The sequence below is a fragment of the Pholcus phalangioides genome, unplaced genomic scaffold (genome assembly GCF_987345545.1).
Source record: "Pholcus phalangioides strain wild (caught in Gottingen) unplaced genomic scaffold, Ppha-v1.0 ptg000024l_1, whole genome shotgun sequence".
In the NCBI taxonomy this organism is placed as follows: domain Eukaryota; kingdom Metazoa; phylum Arthropoda; class Arachnida; order Araneae; family Pholcidae; genus Pholcus; species Pholcus phalangioides.
Genome location: NW_028301616.1, coordinates 4,158,658 through 4,176,496, shown reverse-complemented (window position 1 = coordinate 4,176,496; position 17,839 = coordinate 4,158,658). Strand labels below are relative to the sequence as shown.

The following is a 17,839-nucleotide window of genomic DNA, read 5'->3' as shown; positions in this document are numbered from 1 at the left end:
GCTGGAATTACCAATTTACAAACTCTCTAAAATAGTATACAGGGCAGTGCCGTCTTAATGCATGGGCCCACCCGGCACGGCCCGGGGGCCTCAGGAGAAGAGGGGCCTCACAAAAATGAGATTTGTTTGAAATTTTATAGAATTTAGGAGGTAGGGCCTCAGGAAAACCAATTGGCCATGATGCTCTTGAGACGGCCCTGATACAGGGTATCCTGTAAGTGCTAATGTGGCCTTTAGCCCATCAACTTCTGTTGTAAAGGTACGATTTCAATTTAAAAAATGCTTAACAGGCATTCAAAAATTACCCTATACCAGTTTTGAGAGTGAAAATACAGTGTACCACAAAATAAAAAAAATCTAAATTTTTACACATTTCCCCCTCCCATGCTCTAACTTCCAATTAGAAAAGTTGTTGCCCTGTCTCTATTGATGCCAACAAAGAAAATTCCATATTTCTAAATGCAATATTCACAGAGATATTCGAATTTGAAAAATGGAGAAAATTTGGGAAAGAACAGTGTTACATGTGGGTAAAACAGTTTTTCCGCAATTCTTTCTGAAATTTCTTCCTGTTTTTTGAGTTTCGAATTCCAATATCTCTATGAAAATCACACTTAAAAACATAGAATTTTCTTTGCTGGCATCAAGAGAGACAAGGCAACAACTTTCTAAATTGGAAGTTCGAGCACAAGGGAAATGTATGAAAATTTAGATTTTTTTTTATTTTGTTACACACTGTAATTTCGCTCTCAACACTGGTACATGGTAATCTTTAAATGCCTGTTGAGCATTTCTTAAAATGAAATCATACCTCTACAACAGATGGTTGATGAGATAAAGGCCATGCTAGCACTTACAGGATACTCTGTATATTATAATTACCCCCATTATATTACAGTAAGACCCCTCTTTTGCAGACACAGGCTGAAGTTAGTTTTCTGTGGTTCCCAACTTCAAGGCATGAATGCAAGCTGATCTCTCTGTTAAAAAGTCTCGCCACAGAGAGCAACAGGCCTACAATGATAAAATCTTCAATCAAATTGATGGCAGATGGGGCAGCAATACACATAATAAGTATTACACAAAAACAAATTCCACATTAGGTTCACAACACAAACAAGTACATTCCAACATGTACCAATTACTTAGAAATTCTGCAGAGGAATGTGGATGAGGTGCGCATGTGGTTTAGTAGTAGACACTGCAGGGATTTAAAAAATTTAAAAGAGGGTCAACTATCAATCAAGGGTTCGAAATGTATACTTTTATTATACAAGGAGAAATTCCATTAAAGAAATTTATACTATTAATGAAATAACATAATTATTTGGACGTAAAAGAAAGGTTTTGTTGTACTAGATCTGATAATCAAGAGGCCATCCTCTACACATGAGATGCCCTGGGTGAGGGGACATAGCACTGATTTCACTGAAAATCTTATCGAGTATACCTTTCATCATCTGAATGAAATCCATTCCTTTATTTGCAGCTTCAGTAACCATCTTGTGGTATATGGTACTCACAATGAATGAAGCATAATATTCATCTTCTAAATGCTTATAAACCTCATCTTGAGCCCAATAGAAAGCATCAGGTCCCTTTAGAAACAAAATAAATAAGTAAATGGTTATTAAAATCAGTGAAAATAATTAGAGGAAAAATAATTAATTAATTGATCTTGCTCTACTTAAATTCTTTACATGAAAAAAAACTGAACCACCTACTAACCACAAATTTTCGAATTTCCACTATTGAGACAATATTTATAGTTTGATTGCCTTCCAAAGTCATCTATAATTTACCGTAATTTCTTACATATAATATCCAGATGGCAATTTAACTACTAAGAGAAAAACTATCATTTTATAGTCTGCAGTTGTGTATAATCTGTTTATGAAAATTTCATTTGTAAATAATGAAATCTTGGGGGGAGGGTGTTGTTTGTCACTTTTTGTAGAAAAATGTGGACTTTTCTACTCGCATCTACCATCTACATCTTTAAATAATTATTTTTATAAATTAATTTTATTAAATATTTATTTTTATTCCATCCCCTCTGAAGAAAAAAAGCAGCAGTGTTAGGACGCAGCAGTATGTAATCTGCATTAAAAATTCTCAATTCTTTTTAATGTATAATATGCAGATTATAAGCAGGAAAATACAGAACACTAAAGAGTGAATCCGAATCATTGAAATTTGATTTGATCAATGTAACGAGAATGGGACCCCCTCTGCTAAATCAAATGACTCTATCTTTCTAAGCTAGCACAAGCAGCCTATAGAGAGTAGACACTCTTCAATACTGAATGATCAGTAGCAAAACATTGCAAGTTAAACAATCAATAGTAGAGTACAACTGAGCATTTCTCTTTTTATAACATGCAAAAAAAAAGATAGATATTTTGAATAATATAGTAAATTTCTGAAAATGTGAAATACAGTAGAACTTTGGTTTACGAGTGATTTGGTAAGAGGAAAAAAAATTTTGAACAAATTCTGATTCAATAAACCAGTGATAGTTCACATTATGAACACAAATTTTCAAAATGTTGTAAGAAAGAACCACCAAAATAAAGCTGTAGCAGTGTGAGCAAAGAATCCGCCTAACAACAATGCAATTTCCCATTTCTGAGAAATCCTACAAAGGAGGCAAACGCAAGTCCCAGTGGATAGGTTCTTTTTCAAAGTCACACAAAAAGAATAATTTTACAGACGGCAGTGGCCTATGAGTAATCCTAAACAAGTCTTTCTTTCTTATTGTATTGTATGTTTATTTATGGTGTTATTGTAGATTGTATGGTGTTATTGTATATTGTATGGTGTTATTGTATATTGTATGGTGTTATTGTATATTGTATGGTGTTATTGTATATTGTATGGTGTTATTGTATATTTTATGGTGTTATTGGATATTTTATGGTGTTATTTTAGTATATTGTATGGTGTTATTGGATATTTTATGGTGTTATTTTAGTATATTGTATGGTGTTATTGTATATTTTATGGTGTTATTGGATATTTTATGGTGTTATTTTAGTATATTGTATGGTGTTATTGTATATTGTATGGTGTTATTGTATATTGTATGGTGTTATTGTATATTGTATGGTGTTATTGTATATTGTATGGTGTTATTGTATACCATACTGTATATTACCCATGTTACCCAGTACAATATTACTGTATTATTTATCATTATCACATTATTGTAGTGTATCATCTATTAAATTCCATTTTTATTAGTCATGTGAATGGATAATTGTGGAACGAAGCATCCAAGTTTCTATTATTTCATAAGGTAGAAATAGATTCAATATATGAGTGATTAAGATTATGAGTACATTCATGAAATAAATTATACTTGTAAACCAAAGTTCTATTGCATTGGTCTAATCTATAATATATGACATGAATGTCGCTCTCCACTTGTTAATACAAGATATACAGAAGACTGGATGTTGTGAAGATATTTATTATTTGAGATGTTACTTTTTTTAAGGAAGGAAAAAAAAAAAAAAAAAAAACACACTCGTCCGGCAATCGAGGGACCCGGGTTCGACTCCCGGTAGAGGCAGAGATGAGTTTTTTCCTTCCTTAAAAAAAGTAACATCTCAAATAATAAATATCTTCACAACATCCAGTCTTCTGTATATCTTGTAATCTATAATATGTTTCTTAAATGCCTCTGAAATAAATATTTCTTATACATTCACCTATTCTTATGCAGGATATCAGCAGCGTTAGTATACAGTCATTTCATGTCTGATTTCATGTCATTTCATGTCTAATAAGTCTTATAAAACCAATTAAAGCTCACTGAAACCTTTTTTCCCCAATATAATGTACATGACTGTAATACAAAAAGGCAGGAATGAATAAATGCACTTCACCTTGTTTGCCATCATGAATTCTTCAATGCCTTTGAGAGTGTTTTTACTGAGACGGACACCACTGGAGTTATTACGTACATACATCTGAACGATGTCATTCCCAATCTGGTGCCATAAATTCTGGAAAAAAGGAATTAAGGTTACTTAACATTTTTTATAAGAAAAGTCTGGTGAAAAATAAAATACAGTCGAGGACACTTATAACATACCCTGGATATAACATACGGTTTTATAATCCCCAATTTTTGGACAATTCAATTCTATATATTATATTTCTACCTCTGTTATTACATACTCCACTTATAACATACGCCGTAGATATAACATACCTCCTGCTAACCAGATCATGGCCTGCCACTCTGTTGCAATAGACAGATATAAGCTGGTGGTTGAAGAATACTTGGGCTATGCTGGAAAATGTGCGTATATGTGTTGTGAACCTTACGTGAAGTTTGTTTCTGTGTAATGTTTGTATGGTGCTGCCATCTACAGTCAATCTTTCAAACTATGAATGAAGTGTATTGCATGAATATTGCTTTCACTGTAGGCCTGTTGTTCTCTGTGTCTAGACTTTTTAACATGGACATTGGCTCACATTCATGTCGGTAAGTTGGGAACCACAGAAAACTAACTCCAGCTGACCACCACTGTGGGGTTCAAACTCGGGTAATCGTGATGCACGTCCATCACTATGGCCACTCAACCACCACAGCAGCTGATATAAAATACCAAAGGCACTCTATTAACCTGGAAAATAATTCGGATATAACATACTGTGCAAACAAAAACCTGGAAAAATAAAGCTGGAAACTGACTTATTTATGCAGATAAAAAGTGCAGCCTGTTAGTAATGAATATATCTATTCTAACATTAAAATTATGTGTTATTAAAAAATTGTTTTTCTATGCATTTATGTGAAAAAACAGCATGAATTATGCTCTTCAAATCATTGAATGTTTACTTTTCTGTTAATTTTGCATCACTTGGTAGATGGCAGGGATAAATGATTGTTGTGACCAGTGAAAGCAGAAATCTGCACTGTTTTGAGAGCATCAAATTTCTACTTATTGAAAGACTATGAAAAAGCATGTTGATCAACAACAAGTTAATCAACATGGAATTCGGGAACATTGATTGCTTCTTTTTTTAATTTATTGTATAAACTAGCTGATACCCGGCGACGTTGCCCACCCCGTAAAAAATTTAAAAACTTATTAATTATTTCTTAATCAAAAACATGTCTGCATCAAGTAAGAAAAAACTACTTTTATTTTTAAATATTTTAATTAAAAACTTAAGGCAATCGCTTGTGGATACACAATATTTTTTGTTTTCCCATCTAGTGTGTAGATGTACAAATTTTTGGGATTATCAACACGCGACGTAAAGCTGTCCGTGAGAAATACAGGGCTCAAGAGTAAGTTGATACCTGCCACTGCTAACAACTGGCCTTGCGCTTTGTTATTTATTTATTTATTTATACAATATTGTTTGGCCAAGGCCTACACAAGAGGATGCGGAATTATATATGGCAAAAGTGTCAATTGATGGTACGAGAAAATTCAGAAATCGTAGTGATGTGATTGTCATGGCAAAAGTTAAACGAATCAGGAACTGTAATCGCTTTAAAGTGAATGGCATTTCTTCAGTGATAATTGGGATACGTGGAATGAAGATGTCTTTTCCTTTGGCACATCCAGTTAGAATTGGTGATTCGATGATGTAATCATGCAATTTCTTCACGCAGAGTCTGGTGCCATTGCAGAGTGTCGGTGTCTCCAAATTTCTTGAAAGCATAATAGGTGCTCCAACTTTGAGGGTCAAGTTATATGGTGACATACCCTGAATATCAAAAGAGTTCAGAAATTCTGCAGGATACAGAACTGTTTGCGCTGAGTCTGTGACAGTGTCAACCGATTTTAAGATGTGGAGTCTCCTGGAATAATTTTTTCGTTGATCTTGTTCACACTGTCATTTTTCGGTGCCAGAATCACTCTCTCACAAAGCCACTCATGGTTTCGTGATTTTGTTGAATATTTGGGAGGACTTTGTCTGCAAGTTCTTGAACTGAATTTAACAACTGGCAAAATCCATTTGGGAACGTAATCAGTTGTGTCATGAACGTAATCCAGTGCTTTGGTCTACGGGAATTCTTCCATTGCCAAGTTTGATCAACTGATGTGAAAATGATAGCAGTGTTTAGCCATTTTTATTCAAACGCCTTTTAAGCATTTGCTAAATTGAAACTATACCTCTACGATGGGCAGTTGATGAGATAAAGGCCACATTAGCACTTACAGGGTACCCTGTATATAGGCTAGCAGAAATACCTGGCGCTCTTCCCGGGTTTCCTTTAATTACTGGGAGGATTGGAAAAGTGACAAACCGTTATAAAGAAATAAACTGTTATAATAACAGAATCAAAGGTGTGCAAACCATTGTAAAGGCATATATTCACGTCTGAAACGCATTGTTGGAAACCATGGTAACCAAAGTAAACGTTTCGAAAGTAATTGTTGAGTCCCCAAAACTATTGTTGCCCGACAGTTTTTCGCCCATTTCAGGCATTTGCCCAGCTCTGACGAACTTTTAAAGTAGCCTACGGTTCAATCCCGGACCTGTTTGGTATATATGCAAAATCTGGCGACGATCGGTCTAAAACTGTAGATTTGTATAAAGAACATACATACATACTTTCACATTTACATATAAGATACTGATAATTTTGAATGAAAACCATCAGTATAAGCTCAAATAATACCAGTGAAATCAATTAAGTTTAAGGAAAAAATGTATAAAAGATAAGTATGCAATAAGCTATATATGTAAATGAGCTTGTGCAGCATGTAATTAAATTTAATATGGAATGAATATTGTTTTTGGTTAGTATCTCCTGAGGAATTTTGAAATTGTATTGAAATGTAGTACGTACTATGTACTACACAGATACTAAGCAAAAACAATATTCATTCCATATTAAATTTAATTACATGCTGTAAAAGCTTATTTCATCAGGGACATTAGCATTAATGCACTTTATGCATACATACAACAATAATTTCAAGGGACTGCGGTTATAACTTCTTGAATCACCTAGGGGATATTTTATTAGTGAACTCGACTGTATTTGTTTTTAAAAAATACAAAAATTAAAATCCAAAACCTATATTTGAATAACAACCGAAATGCATCACTAATGCAAATTCTGATGCTATTGTAAAAACAAAAATGCATGCTATCATAAACTTAAGTAATTAGGGGAAAAATTTATCAGAAGATAAACCCTTCATTTTAATATATTTATCACTCCTTTGCTTCAACAAACTATTAAAAAATACATACACAGGGCTCCCACTGAAAAAATTGAAAAGTAGGACAGGGGGGAGGGTACCCCCAGACAACATAATCATAGCATAATTTAAAAAAATCATTAAAAAAATTTTTTTGAACAAATTTCAAAATTAATTTTTTTTTCATAGCACTATTTCAGTATCCTGCAAGATTCACTCGAGCCAAAGCAAGATGACAGAAATGACTTGGCTAAAAAAACAATTTTTGGCCAAAATAGGGTACTAGCAACTGCTGATAAAACTTTTCTGTCTCTTTTCACAATATATACTGTATTACACATTCTTTTTTTTTTTGGAATCTTCTACAGTCCAGTCTGCCAACTCTCTTCGACAATGCAAATTATGAAGATATGTAAGTTTTAAGAATGACGCTCTTTCGATACCACTTCAAAAAGCAAAATGTGTAAATTACAAGGTCTGATATAAATAAGTCAAGGTGGACCAGATAGTTTTACTACATTGCCCATCTCTTTTTTAAAAGGATATGTATAACTTTTAGCGCTCAATGCCAGTGTAATCATTTTTGACAACTGGAGCACTTTCATTTCTAGCTATTTGCTGAGCATTGTAAACATTGTTTATGACTCTGCATGCCCTAAAAATTTAGAAGACAATTGAATGTTATTGGGTATCATCAGAGTAACAAAACCTAGAATAGGCTTATACCCAACTGCTTTGTTATGCAAACTGTTGTCACCTATACACAAAATGTGCACCATAATTTTGAATGATGAATGTTAATTACTGTCCATGAAGTAGTAAATGCAAAATTATTTTTTTTTCAACCAGGCGCAGAAGTTTTTAATCATTACTCTACTTGTTGAACCCTCAAACTAAGCAAAATAAAAATTAATAAACCAAATGGTCTACATACACCTCACAAAGAACCTGAAAAACGATAAAATTTCTGCTTCGGCAGAATCATTAATTGCAATCTACTACATTTGTATTACTTGGCATTATATCGATGATTCCCTCCTCAATTACAATGAATTAGACAAATTTCGGTAGATAGGATTTGGTAAAAAAGTAGGACAAAACCAAGAAAGTAGGACATTTTACAGAAAAGTAGGATGAGTGGGAGCCCTGGATACATTTCAAATAAACATAAATACTGTTGAACATGCAAATTGCAGATGTGAGAAGAAATTACTATATCAGCTATATAATATTATACAGAATAATCAATTTCAAACCATTAAAACAAGTCACGCAAAAATGAACCTTGTCAGCTGTTTTCATGTCTTCGACGGCTTCCCAAAATCCAATGAGGCTATGCATGTCTTCTTTTTGCAAATACTTTGAAAAATGATGTCTGCAAATCTTAGACTGCATAATAACATTCATGGAAATAACTTTCTGACCTGGCAGAGGATGATTCTTGTCAAGCATAGATTCAAAAGGACTTTGAGATGATGACAAACGATCTAATCCACCTAGAAGCTTGATGCGGTGCTCACAAAGATTCTTTGCATATCTCAGCTAAAAGAGAAAATGAACAGGAAGCAATAAGACATGGGAATTTTGCTTCCAAAGTGAAAAACTAAATAATTGTGCAATTCATTGAGTAAAAAAAAATTCAAAATTTATCAGACCGAAGTGTGGACATTTGAAAATATATTCAAAATATTATCTTTGTGTGTGTGTGTGTGTGATGCATTATCTCATACTCCTTCATCACAACCAGAATCCGTGAAATCTTATACAGTCATGCTTCAGCTAACGAAAATAATTCATAACGGAATCACATTCATTAGCTGAAACAGGATTTTTCCATACATTTTTATAGAAGATAATGTAAATGTTAATGATGTAATCATTTATCAATAATTCTTGTTGCCAGGTATAGCTAAAATTTGAAGATTAGTTTTACATAATGCTAAAAAAGCACAATAAAAAAAAAAGGGAAAAATGATAAAATGAGCAGATTTACAATGGGATGAAGGAAAATTTACAGACAGATGAGATAGGGAACACATTTTTATTTTACATTATGTACACAGCCCAGTCGGATATGTAGACGTCCTTTTAAGTGATGTGGTCAGCTTATTTCTGTCTCTCAAACATGCAAATAGAAAAGATAATTTCCTAGACTATATCCAGACCATCCAGTTTGATGCTAAGTGTCTCGTACTAATCATTTATTTTTACAAAATGACTCAAAAGCTATCTGGAAGAGAAATAGAGGCATATAGGGAAAGTGATTCTGAGGTGGACATAAATTAATCAAGCTCTAACAATAGTAATCCTGATGATGATTATGTTAAAATTCAGATCACGATGCTGCTGTGTTATGTTAGCATGTACATCCATGTCAACTAAAATGTTTGTTAGCCAAATTTTTATTCATTGGCCGAGGTAGAAATGTTATGAAAAAAAATATTTGTTAGCCAAAACACTTGTAGGCCAAGGTAGCACTCAATCTTAATATGACATAATGTCATCTTAATCAATTCACATAAATATTTGAGCTATTGTGAAAGCTCTCAACATTGTTCTCTACTCAATAACAAAAACAGCTCTACAAGTAGGCTAAGTAGCCTCCCATATCACTACTTAAATGTACATGCACTTCATAAACATTTCTCTGGGGAATTTCCAAGAAACTAGTACACGCCAGAATGTGTTCTGATTGTATGCATGACCCTAACGTATTCTTGTTGTCAGAGTTACGTGTGTTTCATTTTCTATTGATGCCACCATCTGTCTTCTATATTTTGGAGTATAAACCCTTGAGATAGTGAAAATAGTACAACAATCTTTCACTTGTAAGTCTGTGCAACGGAACAAGGAAAAAATATACATAAGTGAGAGAGGTGTATAAGTGAATAGCATTATGATGTATCATTAACTGGGGTCTTATAAGTGAGAGATTGCTGTATATATTCTTACAGAAACTTTTTTAAAGAAATAGAAAATATAATTTACTTGGTTTAAATAACGCCCAAGATTGCGAGCTTCAAGAAGATCACCTTTATTTGTTTTCTGAGTGCTGAATTCTTTATCTGTAATGAAATTCAATCGATTTATATATCTGTATATGAATCAAATGATAAAAAATTTCCTCACAAATGTGGAAATAAAAATTTAAATGCTATATAGTTAATGAGGAAAGTTATCACTTCCATAAGAAGTTGCTATTTCATCTTGTTGATAATACAATTTATCAAAAGAAAAGTCAATTTCAGCATAACTGATTTAGACATTTCCAAGTTTTATTATTTTAGCAATTTCATTTTATTTCAACTTGGGTGTAATTAGATGGATCTGTAATATTTTTCTTTCAATAACAAGAAGAATCTTACACAGTATACACACACTATCTATAAAATATAAGACAACAATAGTAATTATGGATAATGGACAAAAATTACCAGCATCCATCCCCTTTGATCGCTTCAAATTGCTGGAAGTTGTAGCATGCATTATTTCAGAAATTATGAAGTACCTAGGAGAGATAAAATGCTTAGAACACTGAGGTAAATACTTTCATTTCTATAGTGACTAATTTTTTAAATAAACTTGCAGTTACTGGTGAAATAAAAATAGGGAATTTAAAAAAATTCAAATGCAACACAACTGCAAAGACCTATCTGACAAGAAATGAGAAAGAACCAAAATACCTCCACTGAAGCAAATTTTCAATGCTACCACAAAGTTTTATCATTTTGATAAAATCTTCATAAGTCTCAGCTACGGAATAGGGTTGGCATCTCTGAACAGAATTCTGTTGTTGGTTTTCAAGGTAAGAAATGAGTCGTATATTTATCATGTCTGGATCACAGATTTTGTCTATGGCATTGTAAAACACTACAAAAAAGAACAATTAATTATAACTTTAGCTTGTCAAAAATAATAATTTTCTTTCCTGAAGTTAACCCAAACTATATACCAATTTCACTATAACACTACATACCAATTTTAGAACTTTTCATGTTCTGTGGGAATGAAAGGGTTAAGCAATACCTTTGAAAATACAGTAGAATAGAACCCTATTATAAAAGACCCCACCTATAATGGACAGTTTAAAAGCATTGTAATAATAATAAAGGTGCTTATTTTTATCTGATGAGTAAGGATTATTGATGAGTGCTGATTACATTTCCAAGCAAATGATTAAACATCAATTATTGTGTTTTGCACAAAGATGGAGATGTGCTGTATCACTCATACTCTCCACCCAGGAAAATTAAGATTAATGTGGTATATATGCACACGTTTTTCAAATTCAATCTATGTTGAAGGCTGTTTCTAATTTGATATGTATAATAAACACTTTTTATAGTTTACTGTACTTTCATTGATGTATTGTTGGTTGCATTACACCCACTATAAGAATTATTTGAAAATTGCCACGTTTTTAAGACAAATAAATTCAATTTGTCGAATGGTCGACGCGTTTCGGCTCTTCAATGGAGAGCCGTCATCAGGACCTCGTGGTCAGAACTCACACGAATGAAGAGTGATGTTTACGTCTGGTCGTCCGAAGAGTTCGCCTTTGTATTTGCTGCGTCCGAGTGGTCTTTGGATGCGAATTGGGGAGCCATCTGTTGTAAAGTGTTGAAAGTTTTTTCACGACTGAGGTTAATAAAGCCTGTCCAAGCTGACGAAATAGGTGGTGTGTTTCTTCCATCATTAACGAGGAAATTCTGGCATGTTCTGATGAAGTATCCCTCGAGAAAATTCAATTCCGAATTGTGTGTTGCTTTTTTAAAAACAAATGCTTTGTCAAAATCAAAATGATGTGAATGTTGCCAGCAGTGTTGGGCAATAGCCGAATTATCAGTCCGTCCCTTCTCAACATGCTTTCGGTGTTCGAGAACTCGAATATTTAGATTTCTTCTAGTTTGGCCAATATATCCATTTTCACAATTCTTGCATGGGATGAAGTAGATACCAGATTCTTTGGAGGGTGAGATAGGATCTTTCAGATGGGAAAAGGTGAGTATATTTGTTGGCTGGAATATTGTATGGAAGTCAAATTTCTTGAAGATAGAAGAGATCATGAAACTTGAAGAAACGAATGGAAGAACAACGGTATTAGAAAACTGTTTTGAGTCAGCTGGAAGCAGGTTCGTGGTGCATGTCTGGGTCATTTTTCCTGAGGACCTTGTCGATGATAAAAGGTGAAAAACCCCGGTTAGAAGCGATGTCACGAAGGATATTGAGTTCATTCTGGAGGGAGGCTGAATCACTGCAAAGTTTTAGTGCTCGATGAACAAAAGAAGAAAATGCCGAAAGTTTCTGATTGGGAGGATGAAAGGATTTTGCATGAGGTGGCATGGAGATAGCGAATGGCTTACGGTACACAGATGTATGAAATTCAGTGTCTGTCTTTTTAATGAGCACGTTGAGAAAAGGCAGTATATTATTTTTTTCCATTTCATAGGTGAATTCAATATGTGGGTCAATAGAATTCATAAAATTGAATAACTCAGTGACATTAACATCAGTCTCATCAACTAAAGTGAATGTGTCATCAACATACCTGATCCAAAGTTTGAAGTGGTGGGTTTCCAAAAGTTTTGTTTCGAAAAAATCCATATATATGTCACAGAGTATAGGCGAGAGTGGGTTGCCCATGGCAAGACCTTCTGTTTGGCGGTAAAACTTTCCAAACACTGAAAAATAATTGTGCGATACACAAAGTTGGGTGAGTTGACATATTTCTTCGATTTCAATCGAGGAGAAGTGGAATTCTTGCAGACGTTGTTTCAGGAAAGAAATTGCACCGCTGATGGGAATGTTAGTAAACATGGATTTGATGTCCAAGGAAATCATTGTAGCGTTATCTGGTTGAATGCTGCGGATGATGGAAACGAATTCTGAGGAATTCTTTACTGTGAAACGATGTTTTTCGTTCATTTTGATTTTGACAAAGCATTTGTTTTTAAAAAAGCAACACACAATTCGGAATTGAATTTTCTCGAGGGATACTTCATCAGAACATGCCAGAATTTCCTCGTTAATGATGGAAGAAACACACCACCTATTTCGTCAGCTTGGACAGGCTTTATTAACCTCAGTCGTGAAAAAACTTTCAACACTTTACAACAGATGGCTCCCCAATTCGCATCCAAAGACCACTCGGACGCAGCAAATACAAAGGCGAACTCTTCGGACGACCAGACGTAAACATCACTCTTCATTCGTGTGAGTTCTGACCACGAGGTCCTGATGACGGCTCTCCATTGAAGAGCCGAAACGCGTCGACCATTCGACCAATTGAATTTATTTGTCTTAAAAACGTGGCAATTTTTGTATAAATTAAAACCAGGCAAAGTTACTCATTTTTTGTGATAATATTTGTTATAAACCTGATTTTCATTAAAACGAAGACGTTTGTGCAACCCTTTATTAGTTCCTTATAATCAGGTTCTGCTCCAATCCATTGAATATATTTGAAATACAAACCCATTGACCCACCTCCAAAGATGGGCCCAGTAGTAAGCTATAATTGCAGGGTGCTGCTCTGTGGCCATGTGGGCATCATGCTGAAATCGCATCATGAGGATACGGGTTAATTCCCTGTTGGCGGCACGGTGGTGATTGACTGAAGTTGGTTTTTTAACTTCAACTCACGAATACACACACACAAGCTGGCCTCCCATTTGAAAAAGTCTCTCTGCAGAGAGTAGGCATACCCTCAACATGATACTAACAAAACATAAAATTTAAGTATTTACCATTTTCACTTCAAAATATGGAAGACAGAGGGCTTCACCAGCAAAAACCCAAAACAAGCATAACTCTGACAACATTAATTACATTAGTGGCTACTGAGAACACTCATTCTGGCATGTGTCGATTCATTAGAAATTCTTCAGAGGAATGCACACAAGGTGCATGTACGGTTAAGTAGTCTATGTATATAAAATTGATTTTCTCTGTGTGTGTGTTCTCTATACAAATCTACAATTTGAAATCCATCGTTGCCGAATTTTGCATATATACCAAAAGGAACCCGATTTGAACGATAGAATACTTTAAAAAGTTTGCCAGAGCTGGGCAAATTCCCGAAGTGGACAAAAAACTTTCTGGCAACAATAGTTTTTCGGCCTCAACAATCACTTTCAGAATGTTTACTTCGGTTACCGTGGTTCCCTAGCAATGCATTTCAGACATGTATATGCCTTTAAATGGTTTGCCACTCCTTTAATGATGCCAGTATTACGTATGATAGTTCATATGTCTTTAGATTTGTCACTTTTTCAATCACCTTAGTAATTAAAGAAAATTCGAGCAGTGCCGGGTATTACAGCTAGTAGTAGTGTAATTATAGTGGTAGCTATCGTTAAAAAAAATTACACAATAAATCACCCATGCATGTAGGACAACTTTTGGAAAGAGTGAAAATTAAAAAAAAACATCTTGTCTTATACATGAGTAAATATGGCATATTTTTTACAATGTTACCATTCAACTTGTGGATTCCCAAAGCAGTATCCACCCAAAACCGCATTTCATTGTGTTTGTTTGAAGCCGCAGAACTGTGTTAAGCAAATAGTGGTGTGATGAATGAAACAGATGACATTTCAAGTGAATAAATTCTAAATTCCTAGTTGTTCTTACATAATCCTCTAAGCAACAAATATGCATACAGAATAAATATGTAAATATCTCACCAGTATTAGCAAAAATTTCTCTTAAAAGATGACGTACTCCATCACTTTTGGCATATTCTATTGGCAATAAGGTAATGAGCAAAAATTCACAAATTTGCCTCAAATAATCCAATTCAGTTTCTTTACTTTGAAGAAAGGAGTAAATTTTATAGGGTCTCATATCCTCAGGACTATAAACAATTCCTCCACTAAAGAGTGATTGAATAAAAAAAACAACAAATGTGGAGAGATTCATCACATTTTACATCAACAGACAATAAAAATAAGATCTCATACACACAAGAATTAAAAAAAATCTATTTAATAAAGTTTGAGCAACATACAGGGATTTTACACAAACTTCCAAAAAACAAATGAAGTAGGATTTTATCGTCTATATAACAGATCATTAGAGTCGTATTACTAACATCATATTAAAGACTTTCAACATGAAATTAAGCTTTATAGTTTTAAATTTTTTTGGAGAGATTAATTAATTTAAATTGATATGCGGTTCACAATGTAAGTCTCAGAAGTGTTTCCAATTTATACATGGTTTTTTTTGTTTTAATATGTCCCTGGTCAGAAATTACCATAACGAATGAGTAAAAAAGTTTGAGAGAGAGCCTTCTTATCTCCAATATTGTAGCACAACATGTACTTCCCCACATAAAAAAAGAAAAACATGTGCACTGATTGGCCTATATCACTGATAATGCTCAGTGCAACTTTTTTTTTATCCCATGGAAGAAAATGGGGTAACTGAGAAACAATGACTTCATTCATAAATGATAACCCCGGAGAATGACCAGGTGATTTGAAGCATGATATCAAAAGATGGGTTCTAGCTCATCCTTCCAGGAATGACTAACATATGACGAAAGACATCACTACTCTCCCTTGTTAATACGACAGATACAGAAAACTGAATGAGTGAGGAGATATATATGTTTCAGGTCCCCGTGAGGGCAGAAATGAATTTTCCTTTCCTGAAACACTGATATGTCCTCACTCAGCCAGTTTTCCGTATCTGCCGTATGACAAAAAACATACTTAGCAAAGACAGTCTTCCAAGCACGAGGTATGACTTAGTTATATCATTTCAGACAATGCTATTATTTTCTTTTGGGTAAAGTGATTATCTATTGAAAATCACTTGTCAGTAACTAAGCTTTCATGTTGGGCTTCTCTTTCCAAAAAAATAAAAAACAGAATATCATGAGGCAAACATCTCATGCTTGGATGACTATAATACAAATTGATGAGGACCATTTTAGAAAAGACTGTGTGTATCAAGACTAACTAATGTAATAAGTAAGTAATAAAACCATTCTCATATTTTTTTGACTTTGTGCTATAATGAAACAAAAAGCTAATCAAGTATTCAAATTCATTTTTCCACATTGATAAACATACATTAATCACATCAAGAATTCACATTTAACACACTGGGCAGGTAACTGTTTTTCAAATGATCAAATGATAACAGTTTTTCAAGTGCAAACATATAACTTACTTAAGAGTCGCATTTTTAAGTGCTTGTAGATGTTCAGTGATGATTATAACGATATCGGATGTGATGAATTTGACACTATCGATTTTTTGGCACCTATCACGGAATGTAAAAAGCATTTGCCTGATCAGGGGCCTGCAAGAACGTATTAGTTTTATATATCAGCATGAATAAGACAACAAAATATAAGTTCAAATACATGGTAGAGAAAAACACAGTTGGATCCAGATGTAACAGAACCATACATTTAAAAAAATTCTGATGCTGTAACAAGTTTGGCATTATATTGGATCACTGTCAATGCTGCTGTAATCCCTATATATGGTAGATTTGTTCAAAGAAAGTTTCTGACATTACAAGGGATTTGGCTGTATTTAATGCAACATATAATCTGCAGATTAAAACATGGTAATTTCAACAGTAAATTGAATAAAAAGTCAAAGGGATATCATAAAATTTAAATCATCCAAAATATTTTAATCCACCAAGTTCAAACTAATCATTAACTTTATGTTACACCATCATGTTTATAGAGCTCATTTTCCTCAACTAATTTGGATGGAAAAGATCGACAAATGAATAAACTTGGAAGGAAAGAACAAAAGCAATGGTACATACTTTAAATTATTGCAGAACATGCTCTGTTTTTTTACAACATTATCATACCAGCTATTTACATAGTCCCTCAACAGCAGTTTTATCAATTCTTCAATCATATCATCAACATTTCGGGAAATCAAAGCCTTATGCTTGACACCCTTCTTAGGAATGAATTTCAATTCTTTTAGCTTTTCCTATAAAGGTAAGAATGGTGAACCAATTAATTTCAAGAATGGTAAAAGAATGGAATCTCCAGAGGAGAACACGTGACACAAAAACACTCCACAAAATAATGTTTCCACTGCTGACAACAGCTGTCAAACCTTCATACAATGACATTAGATATATAAAATCTTATGTCATTGTATGAAGGTGCATGTTAGGCACCATTTTATTTGTCATTATATATCCTGAAAAAAATATTGGTGTACATAGATATATAAAATCTTTGTACACTAATATTTTTTTCAGGATATATAATGACAAATAAAATGGTGCCTAACATGCATGTGCATATGAGGACAAAATTATGTAACTGATTTCCTTTGCATGGAAAAAAAATTTAACTGATTAGTATTCATTGGCAATTACTGAAGATGTAAGGGAGTCAAACAGTTTATGTAAGTATATTAGAATGTTTGATATAAAATGTAAGAAAAATTGCATGTAGTGTAGGGATGAATTTTTGGAAGGAAAAGTTACAGGCCTATGCTATGCAGAAGATTAAACCACACTCTCTCCTCATAATACAGGCAAGGATGCTAAGTAATATGCTACAGAAGCACTGAAGTTTTCCTTCCCTGGAGCACATATACACCAATAGTGAATTGATTCCAAGCAGAGACTTGTGAATTTTCTTATCAAAAACCACTCTGAATATT

At 33.7% G+C, this 17,839-nt stretch overlaps 1 protein-coding gene across 1 annotated transcript in view; it reads right to left on the bottom strand.

Moving 5' to 3' along the window:
* Positions 1-17,839, bottom strand: part of snz (sorting nexin snazarus) — a 48,117-nt gene that overhangs the window by 25,369 nt on the left and 4,909 nt on the right. Inside the window, exons 3-11 of the mRNA XM_089250319.1 lie at positions 16,977-17,152; positions 16,362-16,493; positions 14,867-15,054; positions 10,865-11,051; positions 10,616-10,689; positions 10,170-10,246; positions 8,466-8,723; positions 3,891-4,010; positions 1,451-1,598 (exon numbers count right to left, since the gene is read on the bottom strand). Coding sequence (XP_089106445.1) covers positions 1,451-1,598; positions 3,891-4,010; positions 8,466-8,723; positions 10,170-10,246; positions 10,616-10,689; positions 10,865-11,051; positions 14,867-15,054; positions 16,362-16,493; positions 16,977-17,152 — 1,360 coding nt within the window. The remainder of the gene's footprint in view (positions 1-1,450; positions 1,599-3,890; positions 4,011-8,465; positions 8,724-10,169; positions 10,247-10,615; positions 10,690-10,864; positions 11,052-14,866; positions 15,055-16,361; positions 16,494-16,976; positions 17,153-17,839) is intronic.